The sequence below is a fragment of the Equus asinus genome, chromosome 10 (assembly GCF_041296235.1).
Source record: "Equus asinus isolate D_3611 breed Donkey chromosome 10, EquAss-T2T_v2, whole genome shotgun sequence".
In the NCBI taxonomy this organism is placed as follows: Eukaryota; Metazoa; Chordata; class Mammalia; order Perissodactyla; family Equidae; genus Equus; species Equus asinus.
Window position 1 is genome coordinate 17,864,053 of NC_091799.1, and position 19,874 is coordinate 17,883,926.

The window sequence follows — 19,874 nt, forward strand, 5'->3', positions numbered from 1 at the left end:
ATGGTAGCCTTGGCACATCTCTGAGCCAGGGCAGATACCCAATATAGTTGAAATGGGGCCAGAGCAGGAGCCCAGGCTAGTCCCCAGGCCAGGGCCCTCTGGAGGGAGGTGGGGGTGATGGGGGTGGGAACATGAACTTTCTGGCCCAGGCAGCCTTTTGTGGAAAAACACTTGAGACAGGAAGTTTACGCTCGCCTCACCACAGGCCCGCCCCTCCCTACTGCCCCATATCTGCCCCTTCAACCCTTTCTGGCCCCTGAGTTTGAAATCCCTGAGGGACCTGGTCTGAGCCTTCAAATGGGACCCATTTCAGCATATGCAGAGGCCCTGCCCTGGCTCGGCTTCCATTTGGGGGACTCCTCGGGGCATTTGGGAGGTGACAGTAAGTGGTCAGAGCCCCGGCTGTGCCGTGAGAGTGCCCAGGGTTCGAATCCTGACTGTCCCACGAGCTGTCCCTCCACTCTCTCACGCGGCGGGAAGCGCTGTTGTTAACTCCACTTGATCGAGGAGAAAAACAGCTCAAGTAAAGGTCACAGGGCCAGCGAGAGGCCAGGTTGCTAGAAAAAATATAGGACGACCAGTTAAATGGGAATTTCAGGTTTTTAATATAAGTATTCGTTGTTTATCTGAAATACCAATTTAACTGTGAGTCCTGTATTTAACGTGCTAAATCTCCCACCCCGCCTAGTGGAGAGAGCAGGCCGAGCCTCCACGCAATCCCTCAGGAGGCCTGGAGTCCCTGGACGCTATACTCTAGCATTCCAGGATCGAGAAACATCACAGAATCTTAAAGCTTGTTGGGTGATTGAAAGCTCCTTTGTGCCAAGCCCCATTCTAGGCACTGAGGACACAGCAGTGACCACAGACCCTATCCTCAGGAGCTCAGTCAGGTGGGCCAGAACAGCAAGTAAATCAGCTAACGAAAATGCGGGGACAAGTGTCCTTAGGGAGACATGCTTGGGGCTGTGGAGCACTGGCGAGGGAACCCTGGCCCAGCTGCGAAGGTCACTTCCCTGGGATGCATGGCATCCCAGTGAGACCTGATGGGTGAGGAGCAGCCAGCCCCGCGAGCTGTGGGAAGACCGTTCCAGACGCCAGAGCTGGAGGAGACGCGAAAGGAGATCAGGCCCAAGCTCCCTTTGCTCTCAGAGGAAAGGGCCTCCAAGCCTGGGGAGGGGCCTGAACAAGCGGCCAGACCCAAGATCTGTCTAGGCTGTTGCCTGGGCTGCCGCGTCACCCAGGACCCCAGAGGCAGCCGGTGAGGGCAGGGAGGGTCACTCCAGCCTCATCCGTGCAGTGAAGAGGGGACACCCGGAAGGGTCGCCAGGGAAGCCAGGCGATGGTAAGAGGGCGCCCCTCTCACAGCCAATCGAAATCCTCCCCATCCCTGCGGGCTCGGGCACCCCTCCTCCTTCCACCCCAGGAACATTCTCTCCACTGTCCCCTCAACAGACAAATTAGGGCATCGGGACGAGGAAGTAGGACCCCCGGATCAGGGTTTCGGCTTCGCCACTGAGTCGAGTTGTGATCTCCTGCAAGTCCTGGCCCCTCTCTGAGCCTCAATTTTCAGATGGGACTTCCGACCCCCACCTCCATCCCCCTCTGGCTTTCGGACTCTGGAATATTTAAAGATCGGTGGGTTTTTTTGGAGCGAGTTAGACAGGATTGAAACCACAAGTGCCAATCAGTCTGGGTTCCCAACTCCGTCCCCTTCCCTCCGGAGATTTAGGAACACAATTCCATTGGGAGACTACATTTCCCGACATGCAAAGGCGAAGGCGGTGCCTACCTGTTTGGGTAACGTAGTCCTGGGCCGGCCTAAGGACTACGACTCCCAGCGTGCCCCGCGGCACAAGGCCAGAAGGGCCCGGATCCAGAACCGGACGTGGCTTGCGGCTCTGGTGCTGGAGGGCGGGTGAGATGGTGAGCTTGGGGCCGAGTGCTGGCGTTCGGGGGCGTTTAGGGGTGGGGTCCCGGGTCTGTTCAGGAGCCAGGGCTTAGGCAGTCGGAACCGGAATTGTTCCCCCGTCGGTCCGTTGTACGGATGAGAACGCCGAGGGGCGGCACTCTCTCTCCCAGCGGAGAAACTGATCCTAGTCAGTCGCGTCAGACACGTCAGTTGAGTGAACGGGAAGCTTAGAGCGTAATCAGGCTGCGACGCCCGCCTCTGTTAGTGCCCCTGGATGGAGAGTCACTTCGTCAGTTGAGCCCTCCCTTTTCTCCAGGCCACGGGGACAGACCAGGTGGTGGGACTCGGGCTCGTCGCCGTTAGCCTGATCATCTTCACCTACTACACCGCCTGGGTGATTCTCTTGGTACGTGTGCTTGCCCCGCCCTCTCTCAGCTTCTCCCATCCCTGGATCTTGAAGCCGACTCCTGGCATCATTTAAGCAGCTGCTGTGTGACAGGCACTGTGCTAGTGCCTGCATATCTCGTGAAAGCTCCAGACCAGCGCTATGGGGAAGACGCTAGTGGCGTCCCCGTTTTATAAATCAGGCTGAGGCTCAGGGAGGAGGGTCGGGCCCAAGGTGGCATCGTTAACCGCTACACTGTAAGCCCTGTTCCTGATTTGCTTTGCCTTTGATGGGAGTTCTAGTCCTTCTGGTTATCCCGCTGGCTTCTGGGCATGACGAGTGCTAATGGATTTTGTTGAGAGCCTGTAGCCTTTTTTTCTTGTGGGAAAACTTGTTGATTACTGCTTAAGAAGTGCAGTGTTCTCAGAAGGCAAAATCCTGCAGAACTTGGTATCCTTTGGAGAAAATATTAGTAAAGAAAACCTTGGAGCCCAGATTGGGAATCACTCAAGGATTCCTCAGGTACCTTTGCCCCTGCGACGCTGTAAGGGCCTTAGGGCAAGTCCTTTGCCTTCTGTTCACTGCCAGGTCCCCTGCACCAACTTAGGGTGGGCACCAGACAAGTGCTCAGTAACAACTATTAAATAAATGAAGGAAGGAAGCAAACCAGGGCACCCAAAATGCCGTCATCTTAAAGAAAAGCAAATGCTGCCCCGTGCTTTGAATGGGGTCAGCCCCTGAGATGGAGGAGGTGGGATGCTTGGGCTTGGGGGCTTGGCAAGGCGAGGATGCTCATCAGAGCTCTGCCCTCGGTGGCAGCCATTCATCGACAGCCAGCATGTCATCCACAAGTATTTCCTGCCCCGAGCCTATGCTGTTGCCATCCCACTGGCCGCCGGCCTCCTGCTGCTCCTGTTTGTGGGTAAGTCATCACCCCCCTAACCCTGGGCAGAGTGTCTGGGGGGCCCCGTGACCCTCTCCCACCCCTGAATGTGCTGCCACACTTTGGCACTTGCTGTACATCTGCTTGAGGCTCCTTGTCCCCAACTCACCCCCTGGGGTGTTCTTGTTCCCCCTCAGGGCTGCAAGTCAGTCTCCCATGCCTCAGGCTCACTGGACTCGAACGGGATGTCTCCTTTCTTCCTGCTCCCTCTACCACTGCCATCCTCACTGCTCACACCTCAATCACCTCTCACCCCCTTGTCACCCTGGCTCATGATTCCTGCATCTCTCTGTCTCCCGTGGTTTAGTGGGTGGGCTTCCCCGGGGCGGGGACTGTGGCTTCATCATTACCATGTCCTCAGCTCCCAGCACAGGCCTGGCCGAGGTTCCTGGCACTGAGTGGCTCAAGAAAGTATGTGCTGAGTCAACAATCCGATAACTAGATGAGGGGTGGGTGGGGGGTGATGGGTGTTGGGTGGGCAGGTAGGTAGGTGAACAGGTGGTGGATGAGTAGATGGCTAGTTGGGTGGATCTTGTTCCCCATAGAGTCTGAAACACCAAATACAGCAAATTGCCTGCGGTAGGCACTCAGTTGGTGTTTGTTGAATGAATGTAGGTGGATGTGTGGCTTGATGAATGACCAGGGAGATGACCAGGTGGCCTGGAGGGTGGTTGGGTAGGTGCTTGGCCCTGCGTGTGGGTCACTCCACCATGCTGTGCCCTGCTCAGGCCTCCCGGCAGCCTCGAGCCCGAATCTGACCTGGCCTTTCTGGTCTGTTTATTCCAGGAGTGTTCATCATTTATGTGCTGCTGAAGAACCAGAAGGTGACCAAAAAGACTCAGTGAAGGCCCAGCGGGGATGAGGCTGCAGCCCCCTCTCTGCCTCCCCTCCAGGGCAGGGCCCAAAGGTGGGGCCCCGCAGGACCGGTCCAGGTACTGCAGCCCCCTCAAGCCTGGCTGCCCTGCACACAGCCCTGTGTGCTGGAGCTGTTCAGGACTCACCCCGACTCACCAGAGCCCCTGCTCACACTGCCAGAAGCCAGGAGGGACGAGTACGTGGAAGTCTCCCTCTCACCCACTCCGGCTCAGGGCCTGAAAGATGCTGGTCCTTCCCACCCTGCCTTCAGACTCCCTGTCACTTTTTCCTCTGGGTTCTCCCTTCTTGCCTCAGTTTCCCTCCTGTCACATGCTGATGTTGGACTTAGCAGGTTCTGAGGCAGCGCGTGACCTATCCCCACATGTCCTGCTGACCTCTCTCCACATGTCCTGCTCCTCCCCGAAGGCAGCTTTCCCGGTCTAACAAGCCCCAGACCCCACAAGGACTTCCGGACCTGGAGAGCCTAGGAGGAGGACTGACAGGCCCCAGGACCACCCCCAGGCCTCAGGGTGCATTAGGGTGGCCACACCGGGCCCCCAAACCAACTGCTCCTCATGGAGGCCAGCCCCCTAGCCCCAGTGCTGGCCTACTGGGGAGGCCTGAACAATACACATTGATGGTGTGTTTGTGTCTGTGTCATCCCTGACCAGGGGAGCCGGGCCGCTTGGGGGCTGGAGCGGGGCTGGGAGCCAGCCCCTGCGTTGGTCGCAGGTTGGGAGACCCTGGTTCATGCAGTGAGTGAGGGTGCCTGAGGTGCCTCGTGGATCATTCCTATGCTTGACCCGGGATAAAACAGGGCCCAGGACAGATATGGTTCTGGCCCAGTGCAGCTCACGGCTGGGGAGTGGGTAGAGGCGTGGTGATCTGCCAGACATCACATTAGCCTCCCCCGTGCCAGCCCAGCCAGCAGGCACTAGTATTTTACACACCTAAAGGCCAGTCCCCTAAAGTGCAAACCTCTTGTCCATCTCTTGTCCCCGGCAGCCCACTTTGGCGTGGCTCTGAGCAGTGAGGGCTGCTCACTGAGCCAGCGCAGGGCTGGTTCCACTGTGTTCGGGTTTACTGATCTGGCACAGGCCCCAGCCCCCAGCAATCCCACTGTGCCCTTCTGGGCAGCCAGGTCTCCCATTCACAGTGCCCAGTGTACACCTCCATCCGCCACAGCTTGATGGTCACTCTGCCTCCAGTTAGCAGAGGGGTCTCCGTCAGAGAACAGAGGCCAACTGCAGGTACACCTGCCCTGCCCTCGCCTGCCCCACCCTCTCCGTGTCCTCCAGACCCCGCAGAGCTGCCCACCTGGGCTCTGGGTCCTGTCCTTCCCCTGCTATAGCAGGCACCTCATGTCACTGATGATGCCCCTCTCATGGGAACAGCCGCTGCTTCTCCCAGTATGCTCCAGGCTCCCACATAAAGGACCGTCCATCAGCCCAGTAATTCTGCCCAAGTCCCTCCCTGTCCCCTTCACAGCTGGACTTCCAAGGAGGGCGTCCACACCTGCTGCCTGCACTTCTCACCTCCGCTGTGCTCAGCATCTCTCCAGGAAGTCTGCACCCACTGAGACCACCAGTGCACGTGTCCTTGACCCCTCTGCCACATTTGGCCTGTGACCTTCCCCCGGATGCACCTTCCCACATGCTCTCTGGGTGTCTGTGGTGACCCGTTCTCCTCCTTCGTGTCTCTCCCACTCCAGCTCCTCTGTTCTGCCATGAGAAGGTAGGCCCTCAGGTAGGCCGCCTCACCTCATACTCTTCCTAGGTAACTTCATCCCTACCCAGGCTCACCTCCAGCCCAGCCCTTTCCTGTGCTCCGATGCATTGCACATGCACCAGTCGCCCACCTGATGTCCTCATTGGGTGCTGTAATGACATCTCAAATTCATCCTTTCATGAGCTGAATTCTCAGACTTCACCCAAGTCTGGCCCTCATGCCCTGCCCCCTCTCATGACTGGCATCGTCCTGTGTCCCCGACCCCAGCCTGACACACATCGCTGACCCTGGCTTTCCTCTCCTAGCCCCATCCCCGAAATTCCGAATCCTGTCAATTCTCCCGTTTTCTCACTGCCCCTCCCCCCAGTAGTCACGTTCCTGACGCAAAGCCACCATCCTCCTCCCTGAGTTAGCAAAGCTTCCTCACTGCCCTCCCCCTGCCCACTCTGGCCCCCTCCAATCTGACAATGCACGACAACCAGTGCCTTTTGAAAACACGTGAGCATCTTTCTCACACACATAAAATGCCCCTCCGGGTTTCCACCCTCTCTCGACCATGGCCTACAGGAACCTGCATGCTCACTCGCTCACTGTCTCCTTCTCTCTGCAGCCACGCTGGTCTTTCTTTGCCTGGAACTCACCAAAACCCTTTGCACATCCTAAATCAGTTCAGCATATACTTATAGAACATTGGTTTGTGCCAGGCACTGAGTCAGGAAACCAGCCTGGCGTGGTTCCTATCCTGGCACTCCTTTTCTAGGGGAGAGATGGAAGAAACAAACAAGTGAACAAGACAGTCTCATTGTTAAGAGTGATGACAAAAATAAAGCAAGACGATGTGATCAAGAATGAGGGGAGAGATGCTTAGAGTCGGGTGAGGCGATAAGATGGAATAAGGCAAATGAAAGCCTGGGGAAAAGGATTTCAACCAGAGGGAACAGCACCTGCAAAAGCCCGAGGTGTGAAAGAGTTTAGTGGCTAAGGAGCAGCAGGGCGCCCTTGTGGTGGTGGGGTGGGCGTACTGAGGAGAGTAGTTTGAGATGGGGCTGGAGAGTGGGAAGATGGGCTTGGGGGCCATGGCGAGCGGGATGGATTTTGTTCCAGTGCCGCGAGAAGGCACTGGAGGTTTTAAGCATGACGGTGACGTCATCTGATTCATGCTTTTAAAAGCTCACGCTGGAAATAAGCCAGATAGAGAAAGACAAACTCTGTATGACTCCACTCATAGTTGGAAGTTAACATTTAGACAAAGAGAACTGATTGGTGGTTACCAGGGGAAAGGGGGGTGGGGGGAGGGCACAAAGGGTGAGGTGGTCCACCTACAACATGACTAACGATAATATGGAACTGAAACTTCACAAGGTTGTAAACTATCATAATCTTAATAAAAAGAAATAAAATCATAATAAAAGCTCACGCTGGCAGCCGTGTTCCTCCCTCTCACTCACCACTACGTCCCCGGGGCCCAGCACTGCTCCCGGCCCATGCTGAGTGTTCAAAACATGTGTCGAATGATGCATGCCCCTGACTTTCTATGTGACTTGGAGTTAGTCACTTCTCTCTCTGGACCTTATTTTCCTCACCAGAAAGACAGTCGATGGGATGGGGCTGGCCCGTGGCCGAGTGGTTAAGTTCGTGCGGCCCACTTCTGCAGCCCAGGGTCCAGATCCTGGCCGCGGACATGGCACCGCTCATCAGGCCATGTTGAGACGGCGTACCACATGCCACAGCTAGAAAGACCCACAACTAAAATATACAACTATGTGCTGGGGGGATTTGGGGAGAAAGAAACAGCAGGAAAAAAAAAGAAGATTGGCAACAGTTGTTAGCTCAGGTGCCAATCTTTAAAAAAAAATAAAAAAGAAACAGCCGATGGGAATTTCACGCCAAAGTGGGAATTTCACGCCAGAGTGAGAGGGCGGGACTTGATTTAAGTTCCCCGCCTCCCCAAGCGGCCCCGAGACCCAAGACCCCAGTCGACACCCCTGGGGACCCTATCAAAGCGCGGCTGCTCCGCCCCGCCCTGGACCGCGATCCAAAGGATGCTCCAGGCCGGGGGGCGGGACCCATAAGCGATCGCCGGCGCCCCCGGCGCGGATTGGGTGCAGCCGTGACAGACACCGCGCGACTGGTAGGTCCAGAGGCAGGGGCGGGGCCTGGCTCCTGCCGCGGGGCGGCCGGGCAGCGGGGGACACCGCCAGAGGCCGGGAAGCTGTTGCAGGAGCGATGCCCGCGCCCAGCCCGGGGCCCCGCGAGGTAGGTGCAGACTCGAGAGAAGACGGGAGAGGGAAGGGTTGGGGGACAGGAGCCGGGCCTCCCCTCCCAGTGCGGCTGGGCATCCAAGCCCAGGAGGGGTCCTGCACTGGGACCAGTACACGCCCCACATGGGGCCACAGGTAGGAAGGGAGGAGTCTGGCTGGTATCCTCTGAGAGCTTCCTCAGTTTCCTCCTCGGGCAGGAAAAAGGAGATGATGATAAAAGCTCCTCCTTCATAGGGCTAATAGGAGTTCAAGCTCTGGGGGCTGGCCCCGTGGCCGAGAGGTTAAGTTTGCGCGCTCCGCTGCAGGCAGCCCAGTGTTTCATTGGTTCGCAATCCTGGGTGCGAACATGGCACTGCTCATCAAACCACGCTGAGGCGGCGTCCCACATGCCACAACTAGAAGGACCCACAACGAAGAATATACAACTATGTACGGGGGGGCTTTGGGGAGAAAAAGGAAAAAAATAAAATCTTAAAAAAAAAAAAAAAAAAAAGGAGTTCAAGCTCTCAGCCGGTGCTGGCACGTGGTGGGCGCCCACTACTAATGGGTCAGCTGCTCTGAGCTCAGCCTCATCTGACCCTCCACGCTGGCCTGGAGGAACTCCACGTAGACGAGTGAAATAGATGACCGAGTCACCGGCATCAGGGCTCCTACTATCAAGGGTTCCTGTGTATGGAGCTCAAACTCAGTAGTAACTACAGTTAATACCTGCCCTGAAGGAGTTCTTATAGTTCTCATTTTACAGGCGAGAAGATGGGGCGCAGAAACGTTAGGTGACTTATCTCAGGTCACACAGCTGGTGAGAGACAGTCAGTCTTGGGCTGGGTTTGGCTGCAGAACCCACACTCTGCCTACTGATAATAACTATCACTCTATTTTGGGTGCTGACTGCATGCCAGGCATGTGTGGCTGCTCCTCACCACACCCAGTGAGGAGGGTACTAGCATTATCCATATTTTACAACTGAGGAAACTGAGGCAGAGAGAGATTAAAGGAGGGCTCATGAGTTGTGGAGGAGGGACTCAAATCCTGGTCTTTCCCCTCTGGGATGCTCATTGCCTCTCATGCCTCCTGCCACCAGGTCCTGGCCTCCTCCCCAGAGGCTGGATCCAGAGCAGCTGCTGCGGGCTCCAGCTGCCGTGGCCTCCTCTGGCATCTACAGGACAAGCGGTTGCGCCTAGGCCTGTTTGACATTGACCCGGGGCATAAGCTGCACCAGATGACGTGTATGATGCAGGCAGGGCTGTGGGCTGCCACCCAGGTCTCCATGGACCACCCGCCCACAGTGAGTGGCCAACCTGTCCCGTGCACTGACAGCAAGACCAGACTGATGGCCTGTCCCGCTAATACTGCAGGGCTGGGGACTGGAGAAGGCTAGAGGGGGAGGAAGGTAGGGGCGTGGTGCAGGGAGGGAGGGACATTCTGGGGTAGGGGCTGGGGCCAGGAAGCCAGAAAGTCCAGGGTGCGGTGGGCTTGTGAGGAACCCCCTGACCCAGAGAGTTGCAGTGTGACTCTAGATGGGCATCTGCCTCTCTTGGGCCTCAGTGTCCCCATCTGTATAATGGGTGGGAGGGATTGTACTCCTTGGTCTCTGAGGCCCTCCCAGCTCTGCCAGGTGTATGGTTGAGAAGGGACGCCACCCCCACTCCACCAGCCTGGCCCATCCTCCCTGGAGCTCAGGCTGGGGCCAGGCTGGCTCAGCAGAAAGGGTCACCCAGCTGCAAGCTCAGCAGCTGGATGGGTGGGTGAGCATGTGTGTTTGTGTGTGTGCACACGTGTGCACAGTGTGACCACATCCCACAGGCCAGTCCTGGCACAGGGACCCGGAGGTCCAGGGAGAGTGTAAGAGTCCTCTAAATCTCATCACCTGCTGAGAACCTTCCAGGGCTCCCCAACACTCAGCATGGCCTCAGGATCCTGTTGGTTCAAGCCCAAGGGCCAAGTGTCCAGCCTCGTTCACACTCCATCCCTCCCTTACTTGCTTCAGCCACTTGGGCCCTCCTTCCCTTCCTGGTGGCCAAGAATGCCGTTCCCACTGTGATGAGCATCCTGCTCTTCCCCTCCACTACCCTTCAGATTTCAGCTTAGAAGTCACCTCCTCCAGGAAGCTTTCTCTCATCCTGCTCCTCCCAGGCCGAGTCAGGCAGATCCCCTGGCTTCAAGGCCATCCTCTGTTACTGGGATGGCATCGGCTTCACTTGGCCAACATGTGTCTGAGCTCACGTGCCGGGCTTGAACTGAGAGCCCGGTCCTTGGGACCCAGCAGTGGATGAGACACACCCAGGATCTGCCACACTCATTCTCATCCTCCTTCCAGCTTTGGGAGGGCCTGCGACCCATCTGCCCAACCCAGGCCCACCCAGAGTGGTCCCTGTTTGCTGGAGGAGTCCAACTGGGGGAAGGGGGCGAGGCCAAGTGCAGGATGCTTGGAGCTGCTGGGGCTGGCAGTGGGGGTGGAGACCTGCCCTGAGCCCCTCTGCCCCTCCCTGTAGGGGCCGCCCACTGAGGAGGATTTCTCCCAGGTCCTGACCCAGGTTCACGAGGTAGGAAGCCCCAGACTGCTGCGTGGAAGGGGGTGTGTACCCGTCTTAGCTCTCTTTCCTCAGTTTCCCCCTCATGCAGTGGGAGCGATGGCTTGCCTCAGAGCCTTGCAGGAAGGGTGTGGTTACCCTGACCCCCTGGCACTAGGGCCAAGTGCACACACGTGGGCCCCTGTGGACGCTCTTGGGGCGGCTCTTCCTCCCCAGCAGGGCTTCGAGCTGGGCACCCTGGCTGGCCCGGCCTTCGCCCGGCTGCGGCGCTCCCTAGGCCTGGCGGATGAGGACTACCAGGCTGCGCTGGGCCCCGGCGGCCCCTACCTGCAGTTCCTCAGCACCTCCAAGAGCAAGGCCAGCTTCTTCCTGTCGTGAGCTGGCCGCAGGGGCGGGCGGGGAAGGGGTGGGAGTGGTGTTCCGGGCTGGTGGGGGGCGCTTGGGGCGAGAAACGGAACCGCCGGGTGAGGGAGGGTCAGGGCCAGATAGAGGTCAGATGGAGGAGGTGAGCCGGAGGGGGAGGACGGGAGGCGAGAGGGGCGGCGGGGCGGCCGCTCCAGCCCGGCCTGGTCGGTGACCTCTCCCTCCCGCCCCCAGCCACGACCAGCGCTTCTTCCTGAAGACCCAGCGGCGCCGGGAGGTGCAGGTGCTGCTCGCCCACCTGCCCCGCTACGTGCAGCACCTGCAGCGGCACCCGCACTCTCTGCTCGCGCGGCTGCTGGGTACGGCCGGCCGGGACCCGGGACTGCGGGGCGGTGGGAGGAAGGGAGCGAGGAGCGCAGGGGGCCAGGGAGTGGGGCGACTCCCAGGACGGGCTCTCAGCCCAAGCCGGGTGGTGGGGAGCGGCCAGGAGGCGAGTCCTGCGGCGAGCAGCGTGCAGTGGGGGGCGGGTCCTAGGCCGCAATGTAGCGGGGAGAGCGGGGGCCGGGGGGCGGGGCCAAGATCTGGGGAGGAGGGCATTGGACAGTCCTGTCGGGAGGGTGTGTGTGTGGGCGGGGCCTTATCTCAGGACCCGCATACTTGGGACTAAGTCTGTAGGCGAGTGCAGGGGGCACAACCACCCAAACTGGGGAAGGGGTCTGGGGGCGCAGCCTGGAGGGGCGTGTCTCGAGAAGGAGACGTGGCCTGGAGCCCGGACTAGGGTAGGATGGGCCCGGGGTTGCCGAGTTTGGGGTCCCTCACCTGGCACCCTCTCGCCTTCCAGGAGTGCACAGTCTCCGGGTGGCCCAGGGAAAGAAGGTGGGTAAGGCGGAGGCGAGGGGGCTGGGCCGGAGGGGGCGGCTGGAGGGTGAGATCCTGCCTCCCTCACTCCCTACCCCCGTCCCCAGAAATACTTCATCATCATGCAGAGCGTCTTCTTTCCCGCCGGCCGCATCTCCGAGAGGTGAGTCGGCCTCGCAGGGCCCCGGCCCCACCCGGAATGTGCCCCTGAAGCCCCCACGCTCCCTAGATGGCCGGCGAAACCTAGGCCCGGGGAGGAGAAGGGACGTTCCCAAGATCCCCCGATGGATTGGAGACTGTGGTACCCCCGACCAGCATCTCTGAGAGCTCAGTATGCATTGGGCTCTGTGTTGAGCCATTTGCATTCATTAGCTTCTTTATTCCCAGAACAACTCTGAGGGATAGTTTTATCATCATCCCCATTTTTTAGATGAGAAACGGAGGCGGGGGAGGACCGCACGCTGCTGTGTGAGGAGTAGGAATTCGAACCCAGCCTCTGACTGCACATTGCCCTGACTCTGCCGGCAAGCTCCCCACTAGTGCTCCAGGGCCAGGGCCTTCCTTCCAGCCGTCCTGGTGCTGCCCTCTAGGGTTGGACCCCTGTGTCTGGGACACCCCCAGGGATGACTGGGCCGAGACGCAGGCACAGGCAGGGGGAAAGCCTGGGCCGGCTTCTGGGCCTGAGTTCAAATCCCTACTCTGCCGTTTACGTACTGTGTGATCTTGGGCGAGTCAAAGGAACTCTCTCTGCCTTTTTCTTCATCTCTGACCTGGGACAGCAATGCAATGGGGCCGTGCTGAGGATATGAACAGTCACCCCGTGGAAGCTCTTGTTTCTTAGGATTACCTTGTGAGGCTCCCTGTGTGTCTCAAGTCTGTGCAGAGCTGAATTCTCCCGTCCTCCACTCCCTGCCTCTTAGGTATGACATCAAGGGCTGCGAGGTGAGCCGCTGGGTGGACCCGGCCCCCGAGGGCAACCCCATCGTCCAGGTGCTGAAAGATCTCAACTTTGAGGGCAAGACTATCAACCTAGGTGAGCCACGGGGTGGTCAGTGCCTGCTCTTCCTCCATTCAGGGTGAAGTTAGAAGGGAGTCCCCTGCACTGCCCCGTGCCTGAGTCATTAAGAGCCTAGGTTCTGGAGTCAAGCAGAGCAGCGTTCAATTCCTACCCCCAGGACTTACTAGCTGGGTGACCAAGGCTCATTACAGCTGAGTTTCCTCATCTGTGAAATGGGACAGTAATGGCACCTGCCCTCCTGGGGCAGATGCATATGGAGCCCTCAGCACCTTGCCCGGCACATGATGAGAACTCAAGTGGGGGCACTGATGCTCCGGCAGGGCCCCAGCGGAGCTGGTTCCTCCGCCAGATGGAACTGGACACTGCCTTCCTCCGGGAGCTCAACATGACAGATTACAGCCTCCTGGTGGCCTTCCAGCAACTCCACGAGGATGAGAAGGGCCTGGGCAGTAGCCTCATCTTCCGCACAGTCAGGTGGGCCCCCGACAGGAATGAGGTGATGAGAGCATGGAAAACACAGATGGTGAGGTGGGGGGACAGCATAGGCAAAGGCTGGGAGACTGGAAAGTGCGTGTTTGCATGTGTGTGTGTGTGTGTATGTGTCGGGGGCTGGTGAAGCCTGGCTGGCAGGGGTAGCGGGCACAGGTGGACCACAGCACAGGGGACAGGACAGGTGAGATCCGGCTGGATAAGGGCTTCAATGACGATTTGAAAAATCTGCTCATTTTCTAGAAGGGGATGTGGAGCCATTGGAGGTTTCAGACCTATTTAATTTTTGCCTCAGAAAGAGCCCTTGCCCCTTAACTCTGCCATTCCACTCCTAGGATGCTGAGGTCATCCCCACTGTGCCCATCATGTTGGGATGGGTGTGGCTTGGGCAGAATCCAGGGTAATGGCTCCCCACACAACCCATGGCTGGGCTGGGCACGTCCTGACCAGATGGTGGAATGCCTGCCATGGGGCAGAGAACCCCCCAAGTCTGCCCATCCAAGCTAGGTCAGCTTCTCCCTTACCCTCTGCCCCCAGCCGGCGCCTAGATCATGGCTGTCATTCAGTCTGTAAGACCGAGTTTGCATGTAATGGTTATCTTATTGAAATATTGCCATGCTGGCCGGTCAATAGCCACTGTCCCAGCCCCGCCCTCACCCAGTTCCACGCCCCCATTCAGAACACACTCCCTCCCACCTCTTCCTCATCCATGTTAACCCTGACACCACAGAGTACCAGCGCCTTGCTCAGGCTCCCACACCACTGGGTTCTGATTGGTTGGTGCCTGGGAGGGGCTTGTCTCTCATTGACTTACTTCCTTGGGCAAGACAGGAATAAACCCCTTTAGCCACCCCACCCTCCAACCCCCCACCTCCCTCCCACCCCCAGGAGGACAGTGTTAGGGAATTGCACTTGCTTCTGGCTGGGACTGGGAGCCCAGCCAAAGGCATCTATCTTCTGATTTGGAATACATTTTGAGGCAACAAAACACAGCATCTGCAAAGTAGAGTTGGAGTTTGTTCACAAGGTTTCAGTTCTGCCACCCTGAAACTTCCACGATTGGATGACCCCAAATTGAAGCTTGGGAAATACCCAAATACCAGTGTGTGACCCACTGCTCTAGACCAGCGCTACCCAATAAAGATGCAATGGGAGGACCGGCCTGGTGGTGCGGTGGTTGAGTTTACATGTTCTGCTTCCAAGGCCAGGGGTTCGCCGGTTGGGATCCTGGGTGTGGACATGGCACCGATTGTCAAGCCATGCTGTGGCAAGTGTCCCACATAAAACAGAGGATGATGGACATGGATGTTAGCTCAGGGCCAGACTTGCTCAGCAAAAGTGGAGGATTGGCGGCACATGTTAGCTCAGGGCTAATTGTCCTAAAAAAAAAAAAAAAAGCAATGGGAGGCACACGGGCAGTTTTACATTTTCTAGTAGCATTTTAAAAAGTAAAAAGAAACAAGTAAAATAATTTCTTTTTCTTTAATTTTTTAAATTTTTTTAAAAGATTTTTTTTTCCTTTTTCTCCCCAAAGCCCCCCAGTACATAGCTGTATATTCTTCGTTGTGGGTCCTTCTAGTTGTGGCATGTGGGACGCTGCCTCAGCGTGGTTTGATGAGCAGCGCCATGTCCGCTCCCAGGATTCCAACCAAGGAAACACTGGGCCACCTGCAGCGGAGTGCACGAACTTAACCACTCGGCCACGGGGCCAGCCCCTAAAATAATTTCCATAATATATTTTATTTACTCAATACATCCAAAATTTTATCATGTCATCATCTAATCAATATAAACATCTATGAGATATTTTACATTCTTTGTCTCATTCTGTCTTGGACAATGACATTCAGTATGTATTTTACACTTCCCTGCATCTCAATTGGGACTGGCAACATTTAAGTGCTCAATGGCCACATGCGGCTAGCGGCTGCATATCGGCTAGTGCAGCCCCTGAGCATCAACCACCTTTTACTCAGCCTCCCAGCTTATCTGACCTCACAGCCTGGCACACAGGCGGTGTGGGAATGAGCAAAGGAAGGGCACGGTGAGCGCAGAGCGCCGCCGAGGGGCAGCCTGGCCAAGCTCGCAGGGTCCATTGGCTGGGGCCCCCTGGAGGAGGCGGTAGCCTCACCCTCCTGTCTGTCCCCAGGTCTGTGCGAGGGATCCAGAGCCCGGAGGAGTCGGGAGCCCAGAACCGCCGGCTGCTGCCGGACGCCCCCAACGCCCTGCACATCGTGGATGGGCCGGAGCAACGCTATTTCCTGGGCCTCGTGGACCTCGTCACGGTCTACGGGCTCCGCAAGCGGCTGGAGCACCTATGCGGGACGCTGTGCTGCTTGGGCCGGACCTTTTCCCCAGTCAGCCCAGCTTGCTACGCCCGTCGCCTCTGCCAGTGGGCGGAGGCGCACACCGAGTGACCGGCGCCGGGCTGCTCTCCCCATCTGGACAATGGGCGCACGCCCGGAACGCCGGTTCCAGCCTGGCCAGGGCAGCAGGTTGGGCTCCCCTCGCCGGCTGTTCCTCCCGTTGGCCTCCAGAGGGCGGTGTCCGCTCACTAATACGACGGCGACACAGCCTCATTCGACAGTGTTGCTGTGCCTGGCACTGTGCCAGGGACTCCCCCACATTAGCTCATTTAATCCTCAAAAAATGCTATTATTTTCTTTTTACAGACCATGAAATGGAGGCTCAGGGGGTGAAGGGACTGAGCAAGATCATTCAGCAATGAAAGCTGGAACCAGGACTCGACTATGCCTTTTGGACTCAGGAGCCTGTGTTCTTGCCCACGAGCTCCCGCAGCCTGTCCCCATGCTCTGGGGAAGCAGGGAGACTGAAGGCTCCATCCCAGCCCCCTGGAGCCATCCAGATGGGGAAACTGAGGCCCAGAGACTTTAAGGGGCTTATGCACGGGTAAGTGGCAAGGCCAGCCTGAGAACCCAGGTCTCCCAACCCCTTGCCCCTGGCTCAAGCAGGGCCCACTGGCCTCCGTCTGGGGTGGCCCCCTGGCTCCTGTCCCTCTAGGGATGCAGGTGGGAGAAGGTGGGGTGTTGGGGGGGCCTGCAGCTCTAGGAGGCACTATGTTGGAGTCCACTATGGATCTTGAGTAAGCTCTACCCTCCTCTGGGAGTCACTTTTCCTTTTTTTATTTTTAAAGATTTTATTTTTCCTTTTTCTCCCCAAAGCCCCCAGTATATAATTGTCTATTTTTAGTTGTGGGTCCTTCCAGTTGTGGCATGTGGGCCGCCACCTCAGCGTGGCCTGATGAGCGGTGCCATGTCTGCGCCCAGGATCCCAACCGGCGAAACCCTGGGCCACCGAAGTGGAGCACGCGAACTTAACCACTCGGCCATGGGGCCAGCCCCTGGGAGTCACTTTTCTTATCTGTGAAATAACGGCAGGGGTTGGTGGTCAGACCAAGGGCGCTGGCCACACAGACATCACTGGGAACAGAGCAGAGCAAAGTGGCTGCACAGCCCCTGATCCTTCCTTCTCCCTCCTCCAGGAAACTCCAGCCGGGCCTCTGACCCCCGTCCAATCCGACCATGCCCAAGCTGTCCTTTCCTCTAGCACTTCTCTGGGGCCTGGCTGTGTGCTAAACCTGTCTGTGCCTGGCAAGGTGCTAAACCTGTCTGTGCCTCAGTGGTCTAATCCGTAAAATGTAAAGGATGAAAATGGACCTCATTAACGGATTAAATATTCATTGAGCACCTGCTATGTGACAGGCCCTCTGCTGGGCGATGGGGACCTGGGGGTGGAGCAAGATGCAGAGTCCACCTTCACAGAACTCACAGTCCAGAGGGGAGGGGTCTTTACAAAAGCAACCAGGTGTGACAAAGCCTCATGAAGGAGCGTGGGGCCCTGGAGCTCAGGGAAGGGGCCCCCGCCTAATTACTGGATGGCTGTGTCCTCTAAGCTGAGACCAGAAGAGTCAAGTGCGGCCCTGGGAGGGTTCCAGGCTGAGGGCACAGCAAAGGTCCGGGGTGAGGGAGAGCCTGGCATTTGAGAGAAAGAAACATTTCCCTGCGGCTGGAGTTCAGAGTGGGTGGGAACACTGTGGTGGGGGGCTTTCTGGGCCAAGAGCTGACCCCCAGGACTGGAGGACTCTGGATCTCGGGAAAGCTGCTCAGCTACACCAGACACTGCCACCCCATCAGCCTTTGAGAAAACGAAAAATGGCTGATGGGGAAGGGAGAGGAAAGGGATAGCTTATGCTGCAGGGCTGGAGGGTGGGTTCCTAGAAAATAGACTGTTGACATCACCCCCAGTCGTCTGGGTGACCTTGGGTGGTTGCTCAGCCTCTCTGAGCTGGCACAAGCCATGGAGAATTTCTTGTTTGGGCTCAGCAGGAAGCTGAGACATGGAGTGCGTTAAGCCTGGGGGCCCACAGGAGGGTGAGGCTACCGCCTCCTCCAGGGGGCCCCAGACAATGGGCCCTGCCAGGCTGCCCTCGGCGGCGCTCTGAGCTGACCCTGCCCTTCCTTTGCTCATTCCAACACCTCCTGTGTGCCAGGCTGTGAGGTCAGATAAACCGGGAGGCTGAGTAAAGGGTAGTAGGTGGAGGAGGGTGGGGGGAGGAAGCTCGGCAGGACCTTTGGGCCTCGGTTTCCCTGGAGTCTGGATCCGACAAGGCTGCCAGAGCCCCAGAGTCCTGCGCTCACAGAAGGGGACGGCTCAGCCCCACCCCTCTGGGTCTCTGGCAGTAGGCTGAGGTCAGGCCTGAGGCTGGAGAGGGAAGTAACTCATCCAAGATCTCACAGGGCCCAGGACTCCTGGCTCTCCTAACTCGCTCATTCCACAGACGTTACCTAGCCCGTAGGGTGTGCCAGGCACTGTGCAGGCACTGGGAAAGCCCCGAGAACATGACTGGCCGGACTGCCCACATGGAGCTTAAAGTCCAGTCGGCGGGTGGACCACAAACGAGAAAAGCAGTTAGTACATGAGGTGCTTCAGAGTGTGGCAAGTTCCATGAAAAAGATAAGTTGAGGTGGGACTCGAGGGATGGGGGTGCAGCGTTGGACACGATTATTGGAGGGGGACTTTCTGAGGAGGTGACATTTGAGTTGCATGACAAGGAGCCAGCCATGTGAATGAACCAGTCAAGGGGCAGAGGATACTGCAAGTGCAAAGGTCCTGAGGTAGGAATGAGCTTTAGTGTGATTGGGGGCCAGAAGGGTGGCCAGGGTGGGCAAACAGTGATTAAGAAGGAGGCAGGAGTCCAGACTGTGCAGGGCCTTGTAGGTCTAGGTGAGAAGAGTGGGTTTTTTCCAAAACAAACTGAGGAGCTACATCTGAGGCTGCCGGCCTTCCCAGTCTCAATTCCACTGGGGGTGTTTGATCCTCATCTGCTCCGGGAGCCCGGGACATTGGGGCACGCCCCTGTCTCCACGTGGCTCTAGCAAGGAGGGGTTGCCTCTCTGGGGAAGGACTCGTCACCTCACCAGCCATTGTGGGTGATGGATGAATCCACAGGGGACTCCTCACCACGGTCCCCTTGGGTTGGGTCTATGAGGAGAGAGACTTGAAGGGTGAGGACTTGGCGGGGGGAGCGCCAAGAGGCTCTGGTGTTGGGGACCCACCGTGTGCCTTGCCTTGTGTGAACGAGGGCCGGTGAGAGAGACTGACCTTGGACCACTACCTGTGAGGTGTGCCCAGCTGGGGTGGGGGAGACAAGGAAGGCTTATGCTCAGAGGGGTCCCTGGGGGCAGGGCCATGTGGGCAGCTCCCCGTCCCCACCCCCAACAGGATGGGGAGAGGCATGGAGGGCTGAGCAGCAGCCCGGGGGACTTGGCTTTGCCCCTGCAGGATGGTAGCCTTGGCACGTGTCTAAGCCGGGAGTGGATACCCAATACAGTTGAAATGGGGCCAGAGCAGGAGCCCAGGCTAGTCCCCAGGCCAGGGCCCTCTGGAGGGAGGTGGGGGTGATGGGGGTGGGAACATGAACTTTCTGGCCCAGGCAGCCTTTTGTGGAAAAACACTTGAGACAGGAAGTTTACGCTCGCCTCACCACAGGCCCGCCCCTCCCTACTGCCCCATATCTGCCCCTTCAACCCTTTCTGGCCCCCGATTTTGAAATCCCTGAGGGACCTGGTCTGAGCCTTCAAATGGGACCCATTTCAGCATCCGCAGGGGCCCTGCACTGGCTCGGCTTCCATTTGGAGGACTCCTCGGGGCATCTGGGAGGTGACAGTAAGTGATCAGAGCCCCGGCTGTGCCGTGAGAGTGCCCAAGGTTCGAATCCTGACTGTCCCACGAGCTGTCCCTCCACTCTCTCACGCGGCGGCAAGCGCTGTTGTTAACCCCACTTGATCGAGGAGAAAAACAGCTCAAGTAAAGGTCACAGGGCCAGGAGAGGTCAGGTTGCTAGAAAAAATATAGGACACTCAGTTAAATGGGAATTTCAGGTTTTTAATATAAGTATTCGTTGTTTATCTGAAATTCCAATATAACTGCGCGTCCTGTAGTTAACTTGCTAAATCTCGCAACCCTACCAGCTTGAAACCCAGGGCTGCCCGACCCCACGCCCCAGTTTCAGAA

The 19,874-nt window shown here is 57.8% G+C and overlaps 2 protein-coding genes across 3 annotated transcripts; both read left to right on the top strand.

Moving 5' to 3' along the window:
* Positions 1–1,784: 1,784 nt before the first annotated feature.
* LOC106845454 (dolichol phosphate-mannose biosynthesis regulatory protein) lies at positions 1,785–4,739 on the top strand. Its single transcript, XM_014863626.3, has 4 exons — positions 1,785–1,923; positions 2,226–2,315; positions 3,114–3,216; positions 4,024–4,739. Exons 1-4 carry the CDS (start codon positions 1,921–1,923, stop codon positions 4,080–4,082), a joined length of 255 nt encoding a protein of 84 aa, XP_014719112.1. The 5' UTR covers positions 1,785–1,920; the 3' UTR covers positions 4,083–4,739.
* A 3,280-nt stretch (positions 4,740–8,019) lies between these two features.
* On the top strand, positions 8,020–19,816 carry LOC139046332 (phosphatidylinositol 4-phosphate 5-kinase-like protein 1). Of its 2 annotated transcripts, none has more exons than XM_070518694.1 (12): positions 8,020–8,076; positions 9,163–9,366; positions 10,574–10,624; positions 10,829–10,986; positions 11,210–11,334; positions 11,817–11,851; positions 11,941–11,996; positions 12,754–12,866; positions 13,172–13,325; positions 15,490–15,835; positions 16,013–16,250; positions 16,843–19,816. In XM_070518694.1, exons 1-10 carry the CDS (start codon positions 8,047–8,049, stop codon positions 15,755–15,757), a joined length of 1,194 nt encoding a protein of 397 aa, XP_070374795.1. In that variant the 5' UTR covers positions 8,020–8,046; the 3' UTR covers positions 15,758–15,835; positions 16,013–16,250; positions 16,843–19,816. The 2 variants fall into 2 exon arrangements, with proteins under 2 accessions (XP_070374795.1, XP_070374796.1); XM_070518695.1 differs by having other exon boundaries at positions 10,832–10,986; positions 16,551–19,816.
* The last annotated feature ends 58 nt before the right edge of the window (positions 19,817–19,874 follow it).

Bases quoted from the DNA above. Each gene is read 5' to 3' on its own strand.
- LOC106845454 (XM_014863626.3), top strand. The intron at 2,316-3,113 runs GTACGTGTGCTT...CCTCGGTGGCAG, and splicing joins CCGCCTGGGTGATTCTCTTG to CCATTCATCGACAGCCAGCA. The intron at 3,217-4,023 runs GTAAGTCATCAC...TGTTTATTCCAG, and splicing joins CCTGCTGCTCCTGTTTGTGG to GAGTGTTCATCATTTATGTG.
- LOC139046332 (XM_070518694.1), top strand. From the start codon at position 8,047: ATGCCCGCGCCCAGCCCGGGGCCCCGCGAG. The intron at 10,625-10,828 runs GTAGGAAGCCCC...CTTCCTCCCCAG, and splicing joins TCCTGACCCAGGTTCACGAG to CAGGGCTTCGAGCTGGGCAC. The intron at 10,987-11,209 runs GTGAGCTGGCCG...TCCCGCCCCCAG, and splicing joins AAGGCCAGCTTCTTCCTGTC to CCACGACCAGCGCTTCTTCC.